General features: G+C 41.2%; 1 protein-coding gene across 4 annotated transcripts in view; it reads right to left on the bottom strand.

Moving 5' to 3' along the window:
* DACH2 (dachshund family transcription factor 2) overlaps positions 1–27,921 on the bottom strand; it is a 247,642-nt gene that overhangs the window by 119,096 nt on the left and 100,625 nt on the right. For 2 of the 4 annotated variants that reach the window (XM_053955838.1, XM_053955840.1), the window contains exon 2: positions 6,215–6,333. In XM_053955838.1, the coding sequence (XP_053811813.1) occupies positions 6,215–6,333 (119 nt within the window). The remainder of the gene's footprint in view (positions 1–6,214; positions 6,334–27,921) is intronic. The other 2 variants (XM_053955839.1, XM_053955841.1) reach the window with 1 other exon arrangement.

Below are 27,921 nucleotides of genomic sequence, written 5' to 3'. Positions count from 1 at the left end.
GACACGTCAGCCAGCTTTTTCAAATGCTTCCCTTCCATCTGCAAATCCAGGCAAGCTCAGTGCAGCCCTACCCTGAGTGTCAGGATAATACAGGCTTAACTCTCTCAGTGTGACCAGCCTGGTTGAACTTTGTTTTCCCTAAAGATGTAGGAACTCAGTAGAATTAATTTTCAAAAAAACATTTCTACAAATGCATAAAAATTGAAGTATATTGCTGCGTTTCACACTTCTCGGACAGCAATTAGTAGCTGAGGCTAAGTGTAAATTAAATTTACAACAAGGTTAACCATTCAGCAAAATCTCAACAGCTTTAGCTATTCATTTGTCAAAAACGTAATGTCCCACCCGACAGAGCAGACACTGAAAATGGATCCTTGAAGAAAGATAATATTAAAAGAGAAAAGGAAAGAGAGGAACTGAGTGACTCATAGTCACCAAGTATAGTTCTCAGATTATCAGAACTCTACTGAATGGCTGTATTAAAAGAGTAATGATATGATCCTGCATTCCTCATTCACTCCAATTCAGGCTCCCTTCAGCACAGAAATCTGCTGGCATGAGATGGGTGGTACTCAATCATGCTGCACACATGGTCTTTAATTTTAAAATCCAGTTAAATAGATGTTCTAACATCATTTTTTATCTAAGAACATTTCATGATAAAATGAAAGAGCGCACATGTAACTTATTTGTCAGCTTTACTGTGCAGTGGAGAACTTTCCTATGTTACTCACACGAGCTTTCATTTCCCAAATCTATCTGCATTCATTATGACAGTAAAAATGAAGAGTTGCTAAAGAGACGTATGCATTTTTATTATTGTTTGAAAAAATAGATCTTTCCACAGTCCTTTGAGCTTCTGAGTGTGTGATTTGTATAAAATATTTCTCATTTTGGGGACACAGCAGATGGAGTGCAGGGCACTGTGGGATATGCCATTTATCACAATGACAGTGCGTAGGTAGCACTGATCCTCTCACCACAGGGGGAAGCTCGAGCTGCAAATGTGGAGCAGCATTAAAAGCCCGACGAGTGGAGTTTGGCAACACTTGTACTACTCATTAACTTAATCATATTAATTTATTAGCCATATATATCAAAGTAATTCACTACTGAATTGTCACCAAGAACAATTTATAAACTGTTAACGTTCCCCATAGGCAGAGGAGTGTTGTGGCATCCTTAATCAGTGTGTTTGCCTTTGATTAAAAATAATAATTTCTACCAAGCCAGGTAATGCCAACAGTGACAAAGTCCTGCATATGTTTCTCATTATAAATGGAACTTTCAAATGTCACGTATGACAACAGGAAAAAGAAAAAAGAAAAAAAAAAAACCAAGGAAAAAAAGGTAATTGTAAACAGCAAAATGAGCCACAGAAATGGGATGTAAACACACAGAAATGTTCAGTTAAATTAACAAGTGAGGAGAGGGTCCGTGGGATTGCTGGCAGCAGGAGCTGCCACAGGCTGTGCTGGCTGATGTGTGCCCACCTTGACAAACACAACTTGGCACCAGAGACCCCAAAAGCCTCCAGCCTCCTTCACCCCTCTAGCAGGAGATATCACATCAAAATGCCCAAAGACTGCAGCAAATCCTGTTTTATCCTCCCTTTTCTGTGTAAAGACCAAGTGGCTGCTGCTGTCGCTGCTGAACTGAAGGAACACATGAAGTTACCAGATCCTGTGAGCTGCTCTCTTTGAGTCCCACAATGATGGGACTTGGTTCAGCTATTAAAATATTAACTCCACTGAATTATTAATTACCTGAAACTATTAAGTTCACAACAGATTCTTTTAACTATTAATAAGACAAAACTGCTCTGAAAAAAGTATTTGTATCTGTACAAATGAGTCAATATTTTAAACACTGCATTCTTAAAAGCTCTAGACAAAGTGTCTATTTTAGCTGCTTATGAAAAAAAAGAATCATTTCAAGAGGGGTGAAACTAACGTAGCTGATAATGAAAATAGCAGTTTATCTTACACATCAGAAATGCAGGTGGTTTGCTTCTGTCTGAGTACCCACTTGAAAATGACTTTTTTCCTCTTCTCATGTTTCCCCACCAGCCAGGCTTCCTGCCATCCCTTGTGCTGAGCCCTCAGCAGCTCCCAGCCCTAAATCCTCACTCTGATCCCTCTGCTGACCTCCCAGCTGTCTCCTGCCAGCCCTGCCAGGCTGCACAGCTCCGGGCAGCACAGCCCAGAAAAAGCCAACAGGGATGTTCCAAACAGGCTCGTGCCCATCAGCCTGACCCTGCCAGGATTGCCAGCTCCAGCTGCAGGACACAGCCCATGGGCACTCACAGAGATCCCACCCTACTGCCCCCAAAACTGCCCCACACAGCTGCTGCGTGCCCTCTACCACCATCTCACTAAGTTATACAGACAGGATGATTTTCTCCACGAGCCACCCTCTCCAATACCTTGAAGACAAAATGAAGCAGCCCCCAAAATGTTTTTATTGAAATAATAGCAGCTATTCTAGACTGAGCAGAAAAAAAACTGCAATGAAGGCAGAGTGGTTTTCCAACCTTTTCTGAGGACAACCTAAATGAGGGGTAGGAGGGCTGGAATTGCACAAATAACTTTCAAAAGATCCAACCACTCTTTCAGCTTCATTCCATATGAACAGTTTGTTGAACCATTGGCTTCAATCATGTAACAGATTTCAGCTTCTCCTCACTAACACTTCAGACCCCAAAACTTCCTTGAGAATCTATTCCATGGATAAGTCTCAGCTGTCTTGTTAAGATACACTGGTGATAAAGACTTGTACATTAATAGGAGATAAAGCCTTTTTTTGTTCATGTCACTTCATCTCACGGCATTGTTTGAAGGACTGAGCCTTTGATGACCATCCCTCTGTGACACACGGGATTTTAGCTTTGCCCTCACAGCAGGCACTAGGCTGATTCCCACATTTCCTACACCAATACAAAAAGGAAAACACTTTCTCCTAAGTTAACATAAAATGGACTGTGCTTAACATCAGCTCTTGGAGGATGCAGTCAGGGCACAGCTCCTGTGCTGCCTCCTCAGCCCTCCCCAGGGGTGTGCATCCCACACACACCACCTCATCCTTCTCAGGCACAGCAATAACCCAGATGTAACCCAAATATTCCCATTCCCAACGGTGGAAAGTACCTACAAACATTTAAAAAGGTCGAGGCTTCACTTGCAGTTCCTTCACATGCTACTTAGGTCTAAGAGTAGATGGAGCTCGCTGGGCCAAGAGGTCAAAAAAATCCCCTCCACACTGGGAAATGCAGTGTGCCTAATTTAACTACCTGTTTATTATGTGAAAATGACCATGTAAACCGAGCTGACACAAACCAAATGGGTGATGAAAATAACAACACATTTCAAGGAGTGGAAACACAGATGGCTCGTCTGAGTCTGCAGGAAGTTACTAATCATCACTCTGTAATACCCCCTCCAGACAGAGCTGCCAGCTCTGCAGCCACAACTGCGACTTCTCGAGACCCATCCATCTAACCAAGAGCCAGCCTGGACGCCCCTGCCTCCACTTTGCCTTGACAGCAGCCTGAAGAGGAGGTAAAAATGAAAAAATGCTATGCTGGATGAATCATGCTGCATTTGCTGATGGGGAGTCTGTTACTAAATTGAAGAAAACAACTAAGCTGGACACAGCAAATGAGGGAGCCACGTAAGAAGAGTGATTTTTTTTTTTTTTTAATTAGAATAATGTAGGCAGACTAACATTAACATCTGCATATCTGTGCTGTAGGAAGAATGGGCAAGATCAGACACAAGGATTATCAAGGACAAGAAGACATGCAGAGGAAATGCTTCAGGTAATTACACTGCAGTTAGAGGGGACAGCTCTAACCAAGGAAGTCCTCAAGCTGTAAAAACTCTGTCCTGCCTCCCTATCAGCCTCTGGAAGGGATGGATCCAACTCTCCCATGCTGCAAAATCTCCTCAGTCCTGGTCCTGTTCCCCTCCCACAGCCACCCAAACATCCACATGGGAGCTGGGAGCAGCTTTTATTCCAGTCTATTGTCCACCATTTGGAAATCTGGAAGAAAAACCTCTGTTCTGTGACAAGTGTTACAACTCATTTTGTTCTTATTTCAGCCAGAGGAAAGAATCCAATCCCGAAGTACTGCAGGCACCCAGAGCAAGGCAATCAGTAATTTGAGTGTGAAGAGGTACAGATGAAGCTAATGGGGGCTTCTGCTCCATCCAGAGCACAACAGCTCAGTTCCCCAAGGAGTTTACAAGAGGCTCTTCTGGCACCTTTGCTTGCCCAGCAGCTCTTCCCTGTCCTTTCCTTAGGAACAAGATCAGCCCCAGGAGCCCTGGGGAGCTGTGGCCCTGAGTGACAGGGCTCAGGAGCTGTCCTGCTGGCCTTGGGGCCACCTCAGCCCCGGGGACCCTCCCTGTCTGCAGCCCCTGGTGACACCACTGCGCTCTGAAATGGGCTCTTCCCCCCTCCAAGCTGTCCCAAAGCCCCGTCAGCTGCTCCAGGCACATTGTCTGGGGCTCCCCAAGGTTTTCCCAGGGTCAGGGAGGTGGCTGCCCCGACAGACACCCCCGAGACACACCTCCCCCCGTGTTCTAAATACAGGGGATGGAGCCCACTCACACTTCAGGCTCCAGACAACTCCCAGCAGCCTGGAAATTCAACTTAATAATCTTCTACTCAAACTGTGTGCGACTCAAAATATCTGTGAGACACAGAATGTGTCTGTGGTGCTTCGCTGTGCATCCCCAGCACGCCGCATCCTAAAATATTTCCCAGTCTGAAGCAACACGGCAGTCTGTGTGATCTGGTGTCCTATTTGCAAACACACACACAGAGCAGAAAAGTAACATGGAATATTCTGGATTTCAGAGAACTGATCAATGCAAGAGGTTCTTGTGCTTTCCTGTCTACCAGTGGTAACATAAACACGAATCCATGGGATTCCTGAGCTGAGAACACAACAGAGATACTAAAAAGCCCCTCATTTATAAACTACAGGAGGGAAATCACAGTTCTGGATCCCCGTCACAAACAGGAGCAGTGCACGAAGCTGCAGCAGCCCAATGGTGGCACGTGGCTCTGGCCAAGCCCTTTCATACTTCCTTAACTGCTCCAGCTAAGGCTGCTGTAAATAAATACTGTTTAGGAATGTTCTTTTCCCCCCTTCCAAGGGGAGGCTCCCTGTGACATCCTTGGGACACCTGGAGCTGCAGGGGAGTTAAAGCTCCCATGGTGTCCCTCGGTTGCAGTGCACAGGTTCTGCAAGCAGAGTGATCCGTGAGGTCAGGAGAGATGGCACTCTACTCCCAGCAAGGAACTTTGTTAATTCTGCTTGTCCTAGTAGATATTCTGTGACTCTATACTCTCCTAACACTTCACTATGTTTGGTTATTAGGGAGTTACAGTTTATTTAGGCTGGACTTTGACAGCAATCCTAAAACTGCTAAGCCTGTTGAATATTTAAGCAATTACTTTTATGAATACAGCCTGTGAGTACAGCTTTTTTTATGAAAATCAACTTACCTTTAGCATGCGGCAATTAATAAAAAATTAAAATACTCATCAGGATAGCACAAGATTTAATTTAAACTCTATTAATAAATTAATGAAGTGAAATTAAATACTGCGCATTAAATTATGTTTATAATTCCACATATTTTCATGCTAGATTTTTCACTTTATGATACTGAAAGCAGATTATTAAAGCACAATGCACTGTGGCAACGTGGACTTATCTGCTTTTCAAGTGTTCCTTCTGTAATTCCTACAAGCATCTCTGCCTCTCCCCAGCACACATTAGTGGGGTTACAATACACCAGGCATTAGCCACGCTGCTCAGATCCCACGAGAACTAAAACACACATGCATTTCAAAGGAAGAAATGCCTCTAACAGGCCTCCCAGACAATAGTTCAGCTTCTCAGGTTGGCTTTTTTTTTTTTTTTTCCTTTTACTAAAATAACACATTTAATGGAATTTCCTATAAGGAAATTACAATTAATAAAGAACTAAATTACAAATCCATTAGATTTCAGTCACTGCAGCAGCAAAACAGAGTTTTCATGAACGCTCAAAAAAAAAAAAAAAAAAAAAAATCCAATAATGTAACCTCTGGTAAAGCCTGCAAAAGCCCTGAAGGACAAGGCAGTTAGATCAATATTAGTTTATTTTAACTGCTGTGCAGTATGAAGAGATGAGGCTGATCATCTGATGGATTTTATTACCTGTTGGAGAGATAAGCCCTGGTGATAAGAGGCCTGGCACTCCGTGGGGCAGCAGCCGTGCATTCTCCTGGATCGCCACTCCCAGCGAGCGCTTGGGGGGTCTTCCTGGGCGGGAGCTGCTGGGACAAGAGCAGAAATGAAAACAACGTTTTCCTTGTGAAATGTTTGCTTCCCACACACGCCATCGATTTGCACGAAATGCGCGAACCATCAGCGACACGCGAAAATAAATATTAGAAGTTCCTGCCTAGGACACAAAAAAAAAAAAAAAAAAAAAAAAAAAAAAAAAAAAAAGGGAAAAATCGCTTGGTTAAACAGGGAAGAACTGCACAGGGTCACCTCAGCCAGCAGAAAGGTTTTCCATTATCCAAGGCTTCCATGACCTCAGTGGAGAGGGGTTATAGCAGTGACTGCTCCAAAGTCTCTGCTACGCACCTGAAACACAGGAAATTCCAGGTTGTGATGCCTGGAGATGAGGAGTTGAAACCCTGAAGGCAACATCACCTCAAACCTTGCTCTGGACCACGGCAGGTACCTGCCTCCTTCTGAAGGGCAGCATTAACTTAACCCTGAGCTTTGCAAAGCTCACCATTACTTTCACAGACTGACTGGTGGGTTTAACAGCTACAGATCAAACAAGTGTTAGCCCAACCTGCCAAAAAACTCACCAGTTCATGAATTATGGATGCAGATTTTAATCCAAAATGTCAGAGGTCCCTTCACAGACTGGCTCCATTGAAGCCTTGTTCTCAGCTATCACCTTCACCCCTTACATCAGCGTGTGTACATGTCCCCATCCTCCACTGCCATCATAACACAGATTTACAGGCCAAAAAACCATTTGAATCGACTCTTCCTCAAGCCATCTAATAAAAATACAACCTCCTCATGTTTGGAAAAGTATTGCTGCTTCTCTTTGGTCATAAGAGATTTTACTCTGTTGAATAATAGAGCTTTTGACAACATAGAGTGAAACACTGTATAAAATAACTAAGCTGTGACAACGAATGAGGTTTGAATAGAAAGCATTTCCAAAATGACTTCTAGTTCACAAAGAAATTTAAGTTAAACTTCACTCTATCAAGTTACAGTGGCAAAGCCCTCCATCAATGCACGACAAACTCTGCATTTAAATGAAGACAACTTCCAGCAGCACTCCACAGAGGTACCATTAACCTGTTCATTTTTCACACCGTGCTAGTGTTATTTTGTTTTACTGTACATCAAAGTAGCACAAAATCATTTTTTTGGTTTACTATTTTATCTCTATAAAACCATTCCCCCCTCTTTTTAGCTTCGGGTTTGTCCATTTTGAATTTCATTTTATTCGGTATTTTTTCCATTTTTCTTTTTGATGCTTTCAGTTGTTTATCATACTATGATGGCTGTGCAGTAAAGCTTGCTACAAGAACCACTGGGCTGTAATAACGTAAACCTAAAATAAGAGCATTTGATTTCCAGGGGAAGTTTGATGCACACATGCGTTCTCTATTAAAATCACCTGCTGAAATCATCCCCTGCACAACAAAATTTCTAACAGAGTTAGGGGGTTTTGAACAAATAGGAATCGTTGTTCTTTTGAATTAAAGGAGCCTGTAATCCACAGGCATTTGCAAGTGCTTAGCTGGCATTTACTGTCTCTGAAAAAAACCCTACAAACCAGCTAAAATTAGCAGCTCTCACCAGTGGAAGAGCTCAATCAACAAAACAACAAAACACTTTCTTCCTGAGCTCAAATACTAACAAATCTTTTGCAGAAAACTCCATATGTTGGCATTAATCTAAGAAAAACATTTTCAAAATGCAACAAACAGCTTTAGAAGATTTTACAAAGAGACTTTTTAGTCAGGATTTGTGTTTTCGGAGGATGAGGAGGGGAGACTGTGGAGTTTCAGCCCTGGTTGTGCAGTTTTGCCCTGACAGAAGCTCACGCTGATGGCTCTGAGCACAGCTTAAGGTGTTTCCACACCTTAATGTGACACCTGTGCCTGAGCACTGACCCACATGGAAAGCCCAAGAGATGAAGGAGAAGTTGTTCACATCAAAAACTTACTCCATTCCCTTCCAGGGCCCTGCTGGCTGTATTTATTCCTCACACAGGCAAGGGAAGCTCCACTTGGAAAACACAGCACTTGGTGTCTCTGGGATTGGGGTCCTTCTGGGGAAGGAGTTGGATGGACTGAAGAACAAGAAGTGAAAAGCCTGGACTGAAAGCCCTTTCAGTGGATATTCCTGTAAATCAGTAACTCCTAGGGCCGGGATTTGGGGCTGACAGCTGTAGCCATGATAATTTGAAAGGAACTGTTCCCAGCTGAATCTGTTCAAATAAAACCCAAGTCCTTTGTCTCTAATTTAATCTCAGCTTTTAAGTGAAAAACGGGATGCTGCTCCCAGCTGACCGTGACACACCTGCAAGGACCCGTTTGGGTCTGTAATGCTGAGTTCTGCAGTTCCCAGTGCCCTGTGTCTGCTTCCCAGCCAAGGACAGGAATCCCAGAGCCCCCAGCACTGCAGCAGACACCTCAAAATTCCAGCTGGATTCCCTGGATATTCCCAGAGATGTGTCACCCATCAGGAATCAACAGCTTTAGCTTGGGAGGACACCAGAAATCACAGAAATTACATATCTGAGTCCAAACGCTTCCACTTTGGGCCAGAAACAAATTTTCTGGCGTTTCTCTTTAACCATGACACCAGGAACTTCACAGACACGGGATATAAATGTTTGCTCAAAATCTTGGGTTTTTTAGTAAGGTATGCACAAAGGACCAGGAGATTTAAGGTTTTTATGGGATTTACTTTCTGTTGTCAATGTGCTGCTGGCACCACCAAGCCATGGAATGTCACTGCTCTGTCTCAACACTCCCCCCAAAATCCCCTCTTATTGTCCCACATGGTCTAAAAATCCACCAACTTTCACCTTTACTATTTAAAATGTATGCAACCTCCACAGTTCAGCCAAAATTGTTAATAAAAGCACTGAACAGTAAACCCAAGGCAAGCAGAATTATCATTTGGGGAGAGTAAGACATGATTTGTGATTATGGAAGTATTAGCATATAAATGCTAATAGCATTAGCATATAAATATTAACTTTATTTAATATTATTGCTCATCTTTTTGTCACCCTGCTCTTTTACTGCATTTTCTTTCCACGTTTTCCTTTCTCTCATTCAAGAAAGTTACATATTCAAGAAGTGTAGAAAAATCTTCTCCTTGTTGGTAACAAAGGAAGTATAAACAGGAACAATCACTTTCAAACAATTTTAAATGCATTTCTTTGAGAGTCTACAACCTCTACACAAATTTTGTACTTGCCATCAATAGATCTCTGTAAATGGAAAACCAGTCAAATCTAAATTAGATATTAATTCAGTCAGAAACTTCTAGTTTATGGGTATCTTTTAAAAACTTTCTAAAAAACAAAAAATTATGATCCCAAGTGAAGACCATGGAGGCTAAAACAGAAATAAAATATTGCTTCCCATGTATAACTTCAAGAAACTTAATTCTTTTTACTAAATAAAATCTCTACTGATTAACATTCAATTGGCATTTCTTAAACCTAAAATCTCCTTGGGTCACCAACTACTTGAAAGTGAGAACGAGTGCAGGTTTTGGGTTTTTACCTGCATTTGCACCATGGCTATAAAGTCATTACTGTCATCCTCTCCACCCCAGCCCCACAAAATCACTAACTCTTGAAAGAGAAAAATGAACCAATCTGAATGTTGTTCATTTTTAAAATCTGGGTTGAAATTAAATTTGTCAGAAAATAAATTACAGTTTGAGCAGTATAATTGACAGTTGAAATTTATACAGTAAGATGCTGAGAAATTGTTCATTAATGTCTCTTTTCTTCTTTATTTTCCACTTCTGTTGAGAGCTAATTTTATTATTTTTTCTTTCAAAGTTTTATATATTCCCTTGATATCACAAGGATTTTTAATTTGAATCTATACATGAAACAAGTTTTTATTTTTGTGATTTTCTTAAAGTTACTGATCGCCTCCATCTTTTGTAACTCTGTTTTATGCTCATTATAGACAACCATATTTCATAAAATCCACAAATTCATCAATGCTTTTTAAAATGTAATTAATCAGTGGAAATATGCAGCACATCACCGCTGATGTATGATAGTGCTCTACTTTTGTGCTTTTAAATATAGGAGATTTACTAGAATCAGAAGAGAATTTGCATATTAATCAAGACAAATAAACATGTGGTGATTTAACTAGGAAACTGTTATTTGGATGACAATTTAATCAGCACAGGTTGAAAGGTCCATCACTGCAGCATCCTGTTTCTGCTAAAATATTGATTGCACTACTGATTTCAGTAATGCTTTATTTTACAGGGCACAAATAACCATGTAATTACTCTTTAATTGAATGGTAATTGCTTGCTGGCAATTATTTGTTAAGTTTTGGAGTGTAATTACTAGGTTATGTGTGTTTTGTGAAATAAAATGTTGTGTATTAGTAGCCCAAAATATTTTCTGTATGAACGGTCTGCCAAAACTAGGAAAGTTAGTTATGATGGCAGGGGTTTGACAAATAACACTATAGCACTAAAACTATTATTAAAAGGATCAGATGAACCTTTGAATGCTTTCCCTTTACAAAATTAACATTAGATGTAACATTTGTAAGATAAATGGAATAATACTGTACCACAGAAGCATGATTTCCTCTGGGGTCTAGTCCACCATTTAGCATAATTTATCCTGATGTTTTGCTTTTCATTCTCTGAGCTTCTTTAGAGGAACTGAAATAGCATCCTACCCTCTGGAGAGCAAAGAATAAACCAAGTAGAAATATATTTCAACAGTACTTCATATTTCTGCAAGTGAAGTGGATTACCAGCAGCACATTATCTTAGCAGCCTATAAACTCTGTAGCCTTGGCAGCTCGCTAGATAACAAGGGAAAGCATTATGTTTTGCAGTGTCAATGAGATATGACACTTTCTGTGATATGTTTATTCCAAGCTGTGATAGATGAGGTACCCAATACTTTGATCGTTAAGATTTGAATTTTACTTCTACACTTTTTCATTTTTGTCATCAACTATTTATGGACTGGCAGGAGGCAGCTTCGCCAGGACTGCTGATTTTGGTTTTTTTTTTTTATAAAAGAGATCCAGTTAATAAATTAATTATTGATTTCATGAGGCTGGAGCTATTTGGTACAAAAATATGCTAGTCCTGTGATTTAGGAAGCTCTCATATGTATCACAGATTTCTTCAATAGCAACATATTTTATTAGGCTTAAAGGAGAAATACTGAAGTACTGTATGACACACTGTGTAAATTGCCTTGCTAATAGTGGCAGTAAGTGGTGCAAGCGCTCAGATGTAAATAAAAAAGAAAAACACAACAAAAAATAACACTTTAAAAAGCTAAATAAAACACACACACACCCTCAATCTTAGTTACTTTCCTGAAACTGGCACAGGGACCAGAAATTTAAATTTTTCATCTCTTCAAAGATCATGAAATACCCCCTAGTGATTGTGCAAGGTACTTTTTGAAGTATTTACCAATAAATGTAACATCCCGATGAATTAGAATTCTTCCCCGTTACCTTCAGATTTTTAGTTGTAGCATGGACTCAAAATAATCTCCCTGCTTTGGCATTTATTACAAGGTTTCAAAGATGCCAGTGGTAGTTAAACTCTGCCTGACCTTTCAGTGTTTAAGGAGAGAAGCAAACCCTGACCCCGCAGCAACCTGATTCTGTCTCCTCTCGGCGCTGGCAAACTGATCACTTGTCTGGCCATGGCAGGACATTGGATCACCAGCCACATCAAAGGCAACAGGAGCCAATTCAGCAGCAGGGAAAAAGTCATCCATGCAAAATGGGCAATTAACATTAATCATACATGAAGCTGTTGGAGCCGATGAGGAGAACCTGGTGCCTATGGCAACGCTCGGGGCAGTGCCCACGCCAGCTCCAGGAGAACCAGGCACAGCTCACCTGCCACGGGACACAGGACATGTGCAGAAAGGCTCTGACACTCCAAAATACAACCTCCCTGATGCCTCAGGTTTCAGCTTTTGTATTTTTCAGATTCTGTGCTGCTTTAGTGTGTACACTGCTTTAGTCTGGACTTGTTAGGGGATGGTGAGCTCTCTTTACAGAGCAGGGAGACAAAACAATTCCTTCTCCAGCTGGGCACCAAGGACAAATGATCCAAACCTCAGGCCCAAGAGCACAAACAGCGTGGGCTGAAGAAAGAAAAACAAGCAGGATGGGAGTGCCTGGGCTAAAGCTGGAATGGGACAATGAACTGCAAGGTGCAAATGGAGCAGAGCTGATCCCAGTGAGAGCCCCCGGGAGCGCTCGTGCATTTTGGGACCATTTTGGTTCATCTTGGGTGCAGCCCTGGCTGGGCTCTGGTGCTCCCCAAGGTGGATCCATTGAGGAGATCCTTTTAATAAATCCCTGCTTTATTCTTTAACTCTGTCTAGCCCCTGTTCTAGGCCAGCCTTCACAAAGCCACATCCCCACCTGATTCTCCAGGGAATTCCAGCCAGGAATGTCCAAAGAGAAAACGTCAGTGGGAGTTTGTTCTAAAGCATCACAGATCTGAACTTTCTCTGTCACTGTGACTGGTGTTACTGTTAGGAAAAAAAAAAAAACCCACAACTTAACAGCACTGAGATGCTTGGAGCTGGGACTCCAGTGGAATATTACAACTTTATAACTTTACCTTTAAGAATGGAATGTAGTACATTATCACTGTGTTCATCCTAAAAGTCTCAATCAGTGAAAATCCAGTACTCATCTAAAACTTGACTTGGACTACAGTCAGAAAACTACAGTCAGAAAAATTACCTGAACTCCTTGTGTTCAATTGCCACTATAGTGGTTCTTACTTAACAAAGTTTAATTGCTTATTTCTGAAATCAGGAATTACAAAGTAAGTTTAAAACCAAAAAGGCTTTTTGGTTAGTTGAGATTTAAAACTTTAAATAACTCTTTAATTACTTATGAGTGTGCCTGATGATATAACAGTACATCAACATTCCTGGTTTTGCTTTTTTCCTGTCAAATAAGACCACAGGAAAAAGAGGGATACCTCACCAAATTTCTGAATTGGGGAGATTCATGGCTGCAGACAAGCTGGAGGCTGATCCATGTTCCACACTGCCCCAGCTCAATTTAAGGGTGTGGCAGGGAGGAAATTAGAAGTGTGGCTCCAGCAGATGCAGGGATACACACAGAAATTGAACAGAACTGCATGAAGTTAGTAACTGTGGCAGTAGAGGTGCACTGGCACAGATAGAACACAGTGCATTTAGCTATGGACCAGAGCCAGGGGGACAAAGTTCCTGCTGCTGTGTCTTCACTCCCATTGTTCCCACTCTGCCTAGACCAAACCTTGCAGGAGGGGGCCTGTCCAGGCTGGAATAGTGCCACTAACAACACACCCAGACCACAAATTCAAATTACAGATCTGTTGTCAAAACAATGCTCCCGCACGATGTCCAGCTAAACCAAATGTGGAAGTGCCAGAGATAAGGCCAGGCTCATTGTGAGCCTTGCAAAGCTCAGCTCAGCTGCTTGGGTGGCTCTGCTTGGATTCTGGATCCAGTCAGAGCTGGGAACCACTGCAGATTACAGCCAATGTTATTGTGCAATTCACATTCTGACTGGTTTTCTCTTTTTTAATCTCTTCCAGTATCTGACTATTCAGCAGGTGCAACCAAGCCACTGAGCAGGTTCTTAGGATTTTTCCACCTGCGTGTGGAAGCTCAGCACTGACGTGAGCAGATGCCAAGGCAGGCACTGGGATCAGCACGGGGACAACACAGCTCCATCCCAACAGCTGATGCTGCCCAAGGCACAGACAGAAACACTGCACACACTCCAACCCTGTGCAAAGACATGCCAGGACACTGAGGAGCTATAAATCTCCTTTCATACAAGTTAATTCAGCCCCATTTTTTTTTTTTTAAGAATTACTTCATTTTTACACATACATCCACAACTATTTGCAAGGAAACTTTCCAAGCAGGGAATCACCATCTATTAGAAACACCCAGGTCATGTCTCTGAATTGTACCAGCCCCTTCCAAGCTTTATTTTTGACCTGTATCTGAATTCAATGCCAATTTAGAGGAATGTATTACAGTAAAAGGGTTTTGAAATACTGCTGGTTTCCACTAAGCTGTATCTCAGTAAGTCTCCATTCAATGAAAGTTGTAAAAAATGTGACTGTTTAAGCCTATTATCTATGGCCAGAAACCCAAGAGCAAGACCTGATGTATTTACAGCCCTGAGTATCACATAACCCAGGGGGGCTGATCTTAATTCCCTAACAGGGGTGCATTGTGCTGTGGTGCTGCAGTGCTGTCAGAGCAATTTGCAGGCCGATGCAATGGGAAACTGCTCCTGCCTTAACTGTTTTTAATCTCTGCATTACAAGTTTCAGTGCTTTCACAATCTTGGCAAAGACCCTTCAAAGGTAGAAAACAGAAATTCATCTTTTAAAGAATAATAAATGAAAGAACACAGAAGCAGCCCTTTGCACCTATACCCATGCTGAAAGGAGGAATTGTTCCCAGCAGTCCAAAGGAGCCTCTATGATTAGGTGGTTCTGTCCAGGAGTAAACATCTGAGGGCTGAACTCCACTGCACAGAAAATACCCTGCAGTTTGCTGCTGCTCCTGGACCAGCATGAAATTAGACAGGCAGTAATGGAGGGACACAGCTCCACTGCTTCCCCTTTACCTGTCCAGATTTTGTGACTGTTGGTATTTCATTTGTTAGCTGCAGAGACAGACAAGATAATTGTTTCTACTGCAAATTAAAGTAGGAGAAGGATTTTATCAAATAACAAAGCACAAACCTTTAGGTCCATGAGAAAATAAAAGGGCAGAAGGAAATTTTTGGCGAAATTAATGTTTTGTCTATAAAATCTTCATGTTTTGAAAAGATGCTAATACGAATACAGAAAACCACAGAAGTATTATCAGTTACGTGAGATTTAACCTACAGGAATGTAGAAATTTTCCCTATTTTGTGGACACCTATGCACACACAGAGAAACTCTGCCTGATGGGAGCTCTGTAGCAGCAGATAAGTGAAATGACTGTGAAAGCAAACCCCACTGAATTTTGACTGTGAGTGTAGCCAGCCTCAGGGCTGACAGTGAGAGGGGCTTCAGCAAGAATCTGTAGCTCTGTAATCTCAGCTGGTACCAAAGCCATGGGATCATAAAGATCCCAGTTGATGGTATCTCATTCCTCTCCCCACTGGAGGTGAGCACTGGGTTTCATCCCCTCCACTAAGAGATTACAGCATCACTCTTTCCCTTCTTGGTAATATTCCCCCTGCTCCACCAGTCAGGTTTACCCTTTCTCCCCAAGGTGGGGTAACAGATACAGGGAATAATTATTCTCAGCTCATAATAAGCCTCTAATACTACTGTTTTTTCTATACTTTTCTGACCAAAAGCTTGTCTGCTTTTCCATCGACAGCTACACCAAGGAACCTTCTCACCACAGTCACAGATCATTTCCCACTGAGAAACACCATGTCATTTTACAAATGTCTCTCATATACCATTAGGAAAAACTGGAAGAAGCCAACTACAGCAAAAGCAGCTCAAACAGCTGAAAAGCAGCACGAGTTATTCCCAAATTCAGAGATTTCCTGAACTCAAGTATGTTCTGGAGTAGATACAACAGCCGAGCAGACAAGCTGTACCTGCTGTTGATGTCTCTGAAAGACTTCCCTTCAGACTCTCCCAAAAATTCCTCCCAGCACCATCCACCCCTGGGCAAACACAGCCCTGCCATGGACTGCCACAGAACCCCACTCGCATGTCACACACAACTCCTGCTCCTCACTCAAGAGGTTGTTTTGAAAGCTGCTGAGAAAGACTGTAAGAATTCAAGTAAAAGAGTGTTTGTAACCAGATTTCCTGGAGATAAATGAAAGACATACGTTTCCATGGTGGCCAGCCTACTAAATTTTGCAAGCATAAATATTTACCTAGGACTAGGGGGTGGGGAAATCAGGAAGAAAACCACCATCTAGACCCTTCAAAGTTTAAATACTGGAACACAGAGGTCATTATTTATAACTAGAAATGGAGAACATGTCTTTTCTCTGTATATTTCCATCATGTTACTCATCCCTTCCATATGCATTCAATTATTACCATTCTTACACCAGAAAGTAATTTCTGTGGCACTTGCTCACTGTATGCATTCATTTTCTTTAGGCTTTCTTGTGGCTATTGATTTCCTGCTTTGTTGAAGTGCTTTGTTTCTTTCGCAGCAGGCTATCCATTTTAAAACAGTTGTTCAACAAATAAAAAAATTACGTTCTAAAATTAAATGAGTTTTATCTTCCTTCATTTTTATCTGAGTTAAATGCAAGTGACACACTTCCCCTAAAAAAAAAAAAAAAGGAAATACTTAATGGCTCCCAGCACGCAAACAAGTAAATAAGTAAAATTTTTGTTTTCTAATAAGACATATTTATTTTTATGATTGGAAACATGAAAGAAAAAGTGTATTATAAAAAAAGCCTCTTTTGTACTCTTATGTTGTAATCACTGCTGTGGCCAGTGGTTTAACATCAACAAAAGAGGATTATCTGGTCCAGAGCCAAATTCATTTAAATCCTATCTTGCTACCCTGAAAGTTGCTAAACATGACAAAAAGTTGCTCTAACATGACAAAATCTGCTGTCCCCTCCCACCAGACCAGTCCAGGAGAGTCAGATTTTATACAACAAGGAACACAACTACTCCTGAATCAACTGCAAAACCAAGGGAAACAGAGATTTTGCAGAAGGTAACACTTGTGACCTGGAGCATCTTGTTTGGATGCTGCTTCTTCAACAAGGGTAAATTGCTGAGTTTTGTGCTTCTCTGCTCCCTCAAACTTCCAATGTCCTTATCAACTAACTTGAGCGAACTGCAGGGAAAAAAATGTAGGGAGGCAGATGGACACTCTGTGTGATTATGTTATGTTATATATCACGTATTAAGGCAGAATTTTTGTCATATTTCTTGCTAGAAGCACATTATCAAGGGTCAATTATTAGGGTACCAGAAGCCCCTCTGTATTTTCTTCCTCCGTGTGCTGTAACAGACCCTCGTTGAATGGCAGGAATTTTTCTGTTCTACATCATCTTCCTCCCCACCATGTCTTCAATGAAAAACCTTGCCTACTACTGCTCAAGCATGGGAATTATTTCCAAAAGCAATGGGCTTCATGTTCTTGATCCAGGTATTGAAGTAAAAATTCTAAAACACCTCCCATATTGAATATATTTTTCTGTTTATGGAGGAACATTTTAGTGAAGGAAAATGTAGCCAGTCAGCATATCCAGGATTCTTTGATGCATTTAAATCAGGTAGAGATGTGGGAGCTCCTATTTCATGGCCAAATTAGCAGGACAAACTGAAAATCCAGGTGCACCTTTGGGAGGGGGCAGGCATCATCTCAAATTGATTTTGTGACAAATCAAAACCACTCAAAATTTTCTTTTTGGGCTAAAGCTATGTGAGGAGGGAAGAAAAACCATGATAAACACCTGAAAGGTGTAAACAATGACCTGCAACCTCCCACACACCTGGGAATGCTGCACACCTGGGAATGCTGCACACCTGGGAATGCTGCACATATGGGAACAGGGCACACCTGGGAATGCTGCACACCTGGAAATGCTGCACACCTGGAAATGCTGCACACATCTGGGAATGTTGAACACCTGGGAATGCTGCACATCTGGGAATGCTGCACACCTGGGAATGCTGCACACATCTGGGAATGTTGAACACCTGGGAATGCTGCACACCTGGGAACACGGCACACCTGGGAATGTTGAACACCTGGGAATGCTGCACACACCTGGGAACAGGGCACATCTGGGAATGCTGCAGACCTGGGAATGCTGCAGACCTGGGAACGCTGCAGACCTCTCATCTGTTTGCATCCAGCACTCGGTGTCAGCTCTGCAGGTAATTCAGGGCACCAGCTCTGGAAACTCAATACACCACAGTGCAACACCAGAAGCTGCTGCCGATCTGTTATCTAGGAAAAAACAACTCACGCTGGGAGCCAGCCCTGCTCCCAGGGCCAGCAAGGCAGGACAGGGCCATGACCAGGAGGAAGGGTCAGGGCTGTGAATCCTTCCCTGTCAGTGTCTGCCCTTTCCAGTCCCGTTATCCCACTGAAGGACCTGACTTCAAACTCACTGTGCTGGGTGAGGCTTGACTGACCAGGGAGAAAATGATGCTGTTCTGACATGGGAACAGCTGATAATGAAACAAGTCAGTTCACTAAAATGAGTTTTTGTCAAGCACAGATACACAAAAAGCCAAACCCATGCACTGGAGGAGGAGCTTCCTATCACCACGTGCTCAGGATCCCTGAAACACGAGGGATGACAGCAATCCTATTTGACATTTACCACCTTTTAAACACCAAAATAATCTTAAAACAATCTTTTTAAGCAATCTTCAGACTTCAGTGGTGAGCACCAGAACTGTGTCATTTATCCTTGCAGTAAATGAAGAACAGCAGCAGCAATAATAGTAATAATAATAATCTAATGCATAGTAATTTCATCCCTAGAGTGCAAAGTATTTTCTAGAGATCAATATCACTGCAGACAGGGAAATACAGATCTTATAAGGTGGAAATCACCCTGAGCTGTAGGCAGACGTCATAATCCTGAATGGCAGCATTTGCCACTTAGTTGTGAAATCAAACTGATCCTAATTACAGTATTTGTACCCTATCCCAGAGCCTGGCTCCCTCACACAGTCCAAAACCATCTGCAAAGATGGTACTTTAGGAACATTTTCAGATGGATAAACTTCAGTGTCCAGAGATCACCCCCTCGTAACCCCCTGCTTAGGAACTGCTGGTTAAGTTTATGCTCACAGGACAAAAAAAAAAAAAAAAAAAAAAAAAAAAAAAGCTTTAGAAGCATGCAGCCTAACTTTTAAAAGGAAATAGGCTTTGAAAAAGTTTGCAGGATATAGGAAATGAAACGAAAAAATGTTTTCATTCAGTTTCCTGTTTAGATGTATGGATAGATTTGACTTCAAATAGATGAGCCACACAGAAGTTTAGTTTATAAGGGTCAGATGGTAACAGTTTCTGTTTAATCCTCAATTTACATTAACTTACAGGAAAATTAATGATTTTAAACAGGCATCAAAGTGAGGCTGTTTTTTTCATTTCTCTAAGTTTGCTGGAGGAACAATTGTTTCCTTTATCTGTCTCCCAGAAAGTTGGTGATTGTGTTTAAGTTAAACTGCTCATTTAGCCTTCAGGCACAGCATATTATGAGTTGTTTTGCAATGAACATCAGCCCCTTATGAGTGCAAACTCTCTGACAGCTCTCTTAGATTCTTGAGCTTACTCGAGCATTTCACAAAACCACTCTTCACAACTCCACACATTATAATTTACACATTAAACCAGCAGGTTTTCAACCTCAGGTCTGTTGCCAAGAATAATTCTTCAAAACTCTTTTATCTTTTTGTAAGAACATAATTATAAATGTGCAATTAACAGCCAAAAAAAGGTCTTAAGAAAACTCTTAGAGCAATATTGCCTGTTTTAATGCCTCAACCAGATGGTGGTTTAAAGAAAGCCATTTAAAGAAAATAAATAAAAAGTCACATTTTTCATTCGGCAATGATACGTCAAGTGTAAAATTTGAGATATTAAAGCCACAGTGCTACGGGTCTGTCTAATCACCAGAAGTGCTCTTAATTCTTTTGTTTTGCTGCTGGACAGACCAAGCAGTTGTAAACATCATTCCTGATATGCATCAGTACAAAAGCACAGGGACCAGAGGCAGAAGGAATTATTTGTTGCATTTTTTCCATGAACAGAGCCCATCCAGTGACTGATTTTCCCCGAGGATGAATAATATTCTCATTTTTGTCTTTTGTTACAACCTGAATTTGTACAGTCTAATCCTGAACTCTTTTCCTCTAAAAATACAGGTGCTTCCCCTTTACTAATTAAACATGAGTACTGGGTAATTGTTGACATTCTCAAGTTGGAATAATCACCTTGGACTAAATGGGTGACAGAAATTCCAGCTTAGCCTTATTCCAGATAACACTCAGATATTTTTTAAAGCTGTAGAGAAATGACAGAAGAAGACTCCCATTTGAAAACAACCCAGCTGCATTATTTTACAGCCAGGCCATAGTGCCATAAAATATCTGCTTGGAACTAATTAACTTAGGAGAATTATCAAATACATCACACAGTAAACTGACTGATTCGACAATAAATTCAACTGCTTAACTTAATTCTACAGTGATGGACATCTGGCCTGCTCTTGTTCAGATAATTCAATGTGTACCACTATTAACAATTTCTATCATTTTAGATAAACATTTCTTCCCTTGAAATTTAAGAGCTTCAGAGTGCTGGGTTTTTTTGAAAAAAATTCAGAAGAGAAATTTCCTTAGTGTCATTAGAAGCAAATAATTTGGCATTATCTGTGATATGGAGCACAAAATCAGACTTGCACTATTTCAAGAGATGGATAAAGACAGATAAATATGAACAAATTGAAGGCAACAAAGCCATTAACTGTACTCCCTGTGCCACATCATACAGCAGAGTACGCTGGAATACAGGGAATTTCTGCAGGGCACAGTTACAACCTGTGGGCCCCCCACACTTCTAGGGGGGTTGTTATAATTTCCTTGCACAATAATCCCACAGCATTTATTGCTCAGCATCATTTTAGTTGTCTTTTAAAAAGTAGAGACACTTAAATAACTACAACCAGACACTTCACCCTGCACTGCACTGAAATGAGGGGGCAGCTTCAGTTCTGTATCAACAATACACTGAAGCAGTCCCATGGTCTCAGTGCAAAATTTCCAGCTGCTCAAGTAATTGTTTCTAAGTAATATTTTAAACTAATAATTTTCCTTTTTCTTAAAAACAAACAAAAATCAAAACTTGAGTTCATGCAATGTAATTAGTTTCCAGGTCAATGACTTGTTTTCCCTTAATTTTAAAAATAGCTTTTATTGAGAAAAAAAAAAAAAAAACCACTTTCAAGGACCACAGATAAGGAAGCATGAAAATCTGTTCTGTGTTCATTTCTAGTCTAGGTAAGTCCAGTAATTACTGACGTGGAGAAATAACTTCTGCTTCTGATAAATACTTAAACAACCATAAAAAGAATGATCTCAGACTGATGGCAGCACAGTGTGGTGTTGCCATCAGGCAGAATAAAATCTTTTTAGAAAAGGAGTTGCAGATTTAATTGATATATGGGGGGAAAAAGAAGGTGCAGTACATTTAGACCCTAATTTAATGGGAAAAATCAACTAACAGAGTGCCTTGGTCTAATAAAAGATGAGTATGAATGTGAGCACTCATGGACTGAAACAGGAAATTATGGTATGGAGAGGAGCTACCTTGAAAAATCAGCAATAAGGTGATTTGGCTCTAAGTCTAATATCTTCATGAACATTCAGAAAAGAAAGCAGGGAACTTTAAAAGAGCTCAAAGAAGAGACTGCATCAACAGGAGAGGGGAAAGATTACAAAGCCCTTCAGTGAGATCTGAGTGAATAAAAGCAGCTTAAAAATTAATTCAATTTTTTCAAAAAACAAAATTAATGAAGTGTGAAAAACAACAAAAAATGTAGCCCTCCAAAAGAGAGGCAACATCTGCAATGTTAATATACTGAGAGACATGTAGGTGTTATAGAAGACTGCAAATTAGGCAGATGTGATAAAACAAGGAAAATATCCAACTTTTTGCTGGGCTGCAGCCTGGAAGCATCAAATCAGGAAAGGCAGAAATTGCCCAAACTCATCTGGTCCTGCATGGCTGTACCTGGAACTGCACATGGGTTCCTGAAGCACCTAATTACAAGGAAGATAATCCCAAGGTAGAGGGAGTTGAAAGCACTGCAAGTTGGAATGATTAAGCTGTAAGAATGGGCTGATTTCAAATGAAATATTAAGTTCTACATCACTGTACTCTGTGTGGCAAACAGCAGATGTGAAAGGAATGCTCAGCATAAAACACATCTAAGCAGATCTTTGCATATACAGGAAAACCAGCACGACTTTTTCACTGAAATGGCACCGTAGAGATCAACTACTTTGAAATGTGAAATGGTAAAAAGGCACAGAATTCCTCAGCCCCTGTGGATTACCTGTGGGGCAAAGCTGGGACAACAAAATAACCTGCTAAGATTTCACTGCCCTGACTGCACAGCTTTGAAACCCACCAGCCTTTGCAGAGATTTCCCCACTCACTCCACCCTTTACTCTTTGGGATTATTTCTGAACATCCAGAGAGGTGTTTCAGGCACGGGGCAGAGCTTTGTGCAGGAACATCGTTTGGTGTGAAACCTTGGTTCCCTTTGAGAGCAGCGATGCTGAAGCACTTTCAGTTTCCTCCTCCAGCACTGCTCACTGCTGCTTCCCAGCTTTAATTGCACAGCTTTTCCTTAAGCAAATATTAACGACAGAACAAACTCCTCAGCTAACTGCAAAGGTTATTTTCCAGTGATACTTAAAAGAGCCCAGTTATTCCAAAGCATTATTCGACCATGACTAATTGACATTAGAAGAAGTGCAAAGTACATAAGTTGATTCTTTTTCAAATACAACAGAAGACATTTCTTTTCAAACCACACAAAATCTGTCTGGGTTGAAATTCTGCTTAGGCTGCAGTGCTGAAATCTCAAAGGAAAATGTACAAGAACATTTTTCCAGTAATTCCTTGTAAGCCCGATTTCTTTTCCGTGAAATCTCCAAGTCTGGTGCTTGGTGAGCATGTTCTCACTGTTTATTTACTCATTGATTTTTATTACTATTGGATGTAGACATTTCCTGGGAAAAACAAAAATAAAATAATGAAGCTTTAAAACTATTTTTTCCAATTTTAGTTTCTTAAAACATGTTTTCCTAATGAAGTGAAATGGATTTGCCTTTTAATAGTGCAGTGCTGGAGCATGCTCATTTTTAACTTTCTAATAGTGATAACAGCGATTCTGCACAGTGTAAAAATGATTTGAAATTACTCAAATTTAAATTTCTTAATAACTGTGCATTTCCATGTCAGTTCAAAACAGACTGGGTGCAGTCACACACTTCAAAGAGCACTTCCTTCTGTTATGGAGAATTCCTGCTATCCCTGTGAATCCCTGGGCATCAGTTCTAGCTTTCCAGCCAAAAACTGCACAGTCAATGACTTATGTGCACACTGAAGTCCAGAAAACCTCTGCCATCCATTATTAGCATTTGTGTTTTCAGTAAAGACCTTCAGATCCGTCAAACTTCCCAAGAGTCTAAAATTTATATTAATTGCAGATTTTCCAAAGCAGGTTTCCCTTCACCCAAACTGCTTCCAAACTTAAAACCGGGCAAAATTAAAAACAAGAGAATCAAAATGAAGCTGTTAAAAAAAAAATACAGTGGCCTATTCTATTTTCTACATTTGAATTTTACCTTGATATTTAACAATTCTATATTTATATGTTTAGATTTTCCATCAACAGCCTTTACGTGTTTTAGAGTTATTTTTAACTTGACTTTTTCAATCTCATGATTTAAAACAGCTCTTGATCACGAGCAACATAAAATAAAAAATGCTCAAAAATAAATGGCATTCACTGCCATGCTTTAATCTATACACCATTTTTATTGGAATTTTGAAGTTTTAAAGGCTGCAGTTTGAAATGCAGCCATAATGACAGGAAACATTCATTTAATAGCAACGGGTCAATATAATTATAAAAGGCAGTAATAAGATATTTAGCAAACATTACCCATCAGTGCCCCAATGAAGAAGATTTAAAGATGTACAGAAAAGACTCTGCCTTCACATATTCCCACAGATCTGCCCATGCCAGGGAGATACTGTGAAATCTAAAAGGCCCATAAGGGTGCAAAAAGATGGTCACCTATAGGAAAGTTCTGCCTATAAAATAACCCCAGGAAAAACATATTAAAAAAGGCTTACACTTAGATGTTGTCCTACTCAATATTTCTCAAACTCCTAGTGCACTTCTGGTCCCCTGTTCAGGTGATGGGTTTTTCTCTGCATTATTTTTGTTCCTCTTTGACCCAGAAGTGTTTCCTTGCTGAACCTCAGAATCTCCCCCTGATTTATCCACCCTACAACCCTACTTCAAGAAACTCTTAGTCCTTACTCTCAACAACAAAAAAAGCACTGTACCTCGAGATTTTGTTTACTTTCTGACATTAAAAAACACTGCCATTACAGCAACTGTAAGCCTGTTCTTTCATGTGCTATCATGGTCTATGCAACAGCCAAAAATCTGAATGGGGAGCTCCAATCCTGATAACCAACCACCCTCCCAACCGCCGGCACGGGCACAGGAACCCGGCAGGAACAGCTCGCCAGGGCTGTGGTTAAGGGCTTGCACCAAAAAAGAAAAAAACTGAAAAAGGCAGCCTAAACACAAATTTGTGTGCTGTATTCACCAGTGTGACCCATTTTGCAACTGTATTACGTTAAGAGCAAGCGTTTAAATTAAGATAGATAAAAATGAAATTGTTTCCAACTAAACACTTGTGAAATACAAGGTTCAAAATCCATTTCCTTCCACATTTACGCTTTTAATCAACATCTACCCCAACTGCTCAATATTTCCCAATGATTTTCCTCTAGAATGTCCCCCAAAGTCTCTGCTCCTGTCCTCACATCCACCAAATGTATCCTAGAGCCTCAAGTCTGTTCTCCCACCACTGGGAAATTTCTCATCCATGCTGCTTTCCCTGGGCCAGTATTATGGTATCAAGTACATCAAGGTAGTAAAGAATGACCCAGAAGACAGGAGGAAATGAAGCTCCTGTCTCTTCCTCTCACTGCTTCTCCCTGGATAAAAAGAGTCAGCTCCAACACCTTCACACCATCCCAGACGTTCTCCCAGGTGGGAGCTGATGGAAAACAGATCTTTACTCTGCCACTGAATAGGAGCGAGGACCTCTCTGCTCCTCTTTTTCCCTTGTTTTATCACATCTGCCTAATTTGCAGTGGGACCTCACCTCCACCCCCCAGGAGCGTGGGGCAGGTGACATGTCAAATACCCAAAAGAGAGAGCTGGAACTTCACCTCAGAGGTCCAGCTCAGTGGGTGTGAGCAGGGGGGGCAACACAACTGGAAATACTACAGAAATAACACAGAAAGGGTATCCTAGAATGGTCTGGGTTAGAATGGACCTTTAAACACCATCCATTCCAATCCTCTGCAGGAAACAGGGACACCTTCCACTGGATCAGATTACTCCAAGCCCCACCCAATCTGGCCTTGAATCTTATCAGGGATGTGGCATCCATCATCTCTGGGCACCCTGTGCCAGTGCTTCCTCACCATCAGTAACCACCTCCTTGTTTAAATGAAAGATTATCACAAAGGGGTAACATAGTTTGTTTTTTTTTTTGTTTTTTTCCTATACAGAATCACAGAATCATTTTGATTGAAAATACCTTGAAGACATCAAGTCCAAGTGTTCACCCAGCACTGCCAAGGCCACCATTAACTGACTGAGCTGGAGAAAGTATTTTGCTAAGCTTAACTGCATCTCTGTAACAAGGATATTAAGACAATGACACGATTCAGGTCTAATTTTACATACACTTAAATTCCAAGCAGAAATATCTCGTTGCCTTCTTACCTCCTCTTCCCATCACACTGGTTTTGCTTCTTCCAGACTGACAAGCTCTGTCCAGCAAAACACCAAAATATGCACTTGGCTAATACCCCCCATGGTTCTGCTGACCCAGCTTGCTCCAACTCCAACCACAGCTCCTGTCATCTGCTGGTTCCAGGGCAGGATAACCTGCTCCTTCTGGGAGCCAGGGAATTCGACACCCACTGTTTATACCCTTACCTCAAAATGCTCTGCCCATGCTGATAATCTCCTGCAGCTGCCACGGACTGGCTGAGGCAGCCAAGCTGGATTTAGCTCTCGCTGCCTTAGCAGGAACAATCAACTCATCACATTTGGGGTGACAACTACAGCAACAACAACCATTAAGATGCAAACATTAGTTTTTAGGAGTTTAAGGTAGTTCTTGAATGTGAAACATTAAGCATTTATAGCAGCTTTAACTTGGATGCTTACCCATTTTAAACATAAAGGAACAAGTGAACCAGTGGCACTAATTATTTAAGCTCCAACAAGTGTCATGGTACTTTGATTTTATTATTGTTATCTTAGGATTTATCTAATAGTCCCTGAAATATATGCGTTCAAGATATATATATATATATATATATATATATATATATATATATATATGAGACTTTTGTCCAATGATAATTTATTAGAAAATACAGTAAATAATACAGTTAACATTTGGATTTTGGCCCCTCCTAAACTCTCATAAAGACAGCAGCCAAAAAACTGAGTAAGTCAGGGTGCCTTTGAAGATATTTAATTAAAATCTAATCCCACATTCTTAAGGGTTCACATAAATTAAGCTGTCATTCAGGAGATTTATGCATTCCCATTTGCATATTGCATACAATTCATCAGTTCCTGGTGTTTGAAGGCAGTGCCGCTCCTGGGGAGCGACGCTCCGGCGGCGCCCGCGGGCCTGGGGAGAGCCACTTCCATCTGGCTGATCCTCCTCTGCTGCCACACTGCCACCCCCAGCTCCTCAGACACGTCCCCTGGGCGGGATGGATCCGGCTCGGCTCAATCTGCCAGCTGCACACCAACATTTGGGCATTCCTGGAGCAAGCCAACCACAGCCGGTGCTCCTCGTGCCATGGAACGCTCCTGATGCTGCTGGAGGCAGCCAGGCCCTCCTCCTGGATTTTCTCAAAGAGGATCACAGAACCACACAATCACATTTATTTAGATCCACCAAGTCTGACAGTTCCACCAGCACTGCCACTAACCCATGTCCCCAAGTGCCACATCCACACAGCTTTTAAACCCCTCCAGGGATGGCTTCTGCTTGCTAATTACTAATAAGTAATAAATACTACCTGGAGGCATTTCTGGCTCCTTCACTGCTCACATGACTCTCTTTGTGCCATTAAGGGCCACACTAAGTTAGAACAAACTACTTCCTGTAAGTGTTCAAAAACATTTATCCAAGTTTATACACGTTTGAATGTATTCTGATTTAGGAAATTTTCCCAGTGATTTTCTAACACTTTTAAACATATTTAGATAAGCACATGTCATATACATGTGGGGAATATTTCCTTTTAAGAGCATAATTACCTGAAGAAGAATATATTCATAATTGCTTTATACTCGTGTGAGTATTCGTGTGAGCCGCTCCAGCAGCGGAGCAGAGCTGGCACATCCAAGTGCCCAAAGAAACATCTGGCATTTCCTGGCCTATCTGAACCACGGCCCCTCATCCCTGCAGCATGGATGTCTGTACATCCACAGCCCAGTATCATCTTCCCTGTTCCCACAGCTGCCGTGGTTTGATGACAGGACAGCGGTGATTCAACAAAGAACTCAAGAGAACACAACCAACACGCACCCAACAGGTCAGAAACTACATGGGAAAATTATCAAACCCAACAGTGATTCACAGATCCTGCTTTTACATCCTGCTTTAAACTCTTTTTGGGGGCTTAGACAATGAACTTTAAGCATCTAACACTGGGAACACAAGGTAGCTTATGACTTGAAAATTAATCCGTGAAACAAACACATATATCTGCAATTAGATTCGTT

The sequence above is a fragment of the Vidua chalybeata genome, chromosome 14 (assembly GCF_026979565.1).
Source record: "Vidua chalybeata isolate OUT-0048 chromosome 14, bVidCha1 merged haplotype, whole genome shotgun sequence".
In the NCBI taxonomy this organism is placed as follows: Eukaryota; Metazoa; Chordata; class Aves; order Passeriformes; family Viduidae; genus Vidua; species Vidua chalybeata.
The sequence above is the reverse complement of the archived record's forward strand: the minus strand, read 5'-3'. Positions and strand labels throughout refer to the sequence as shown.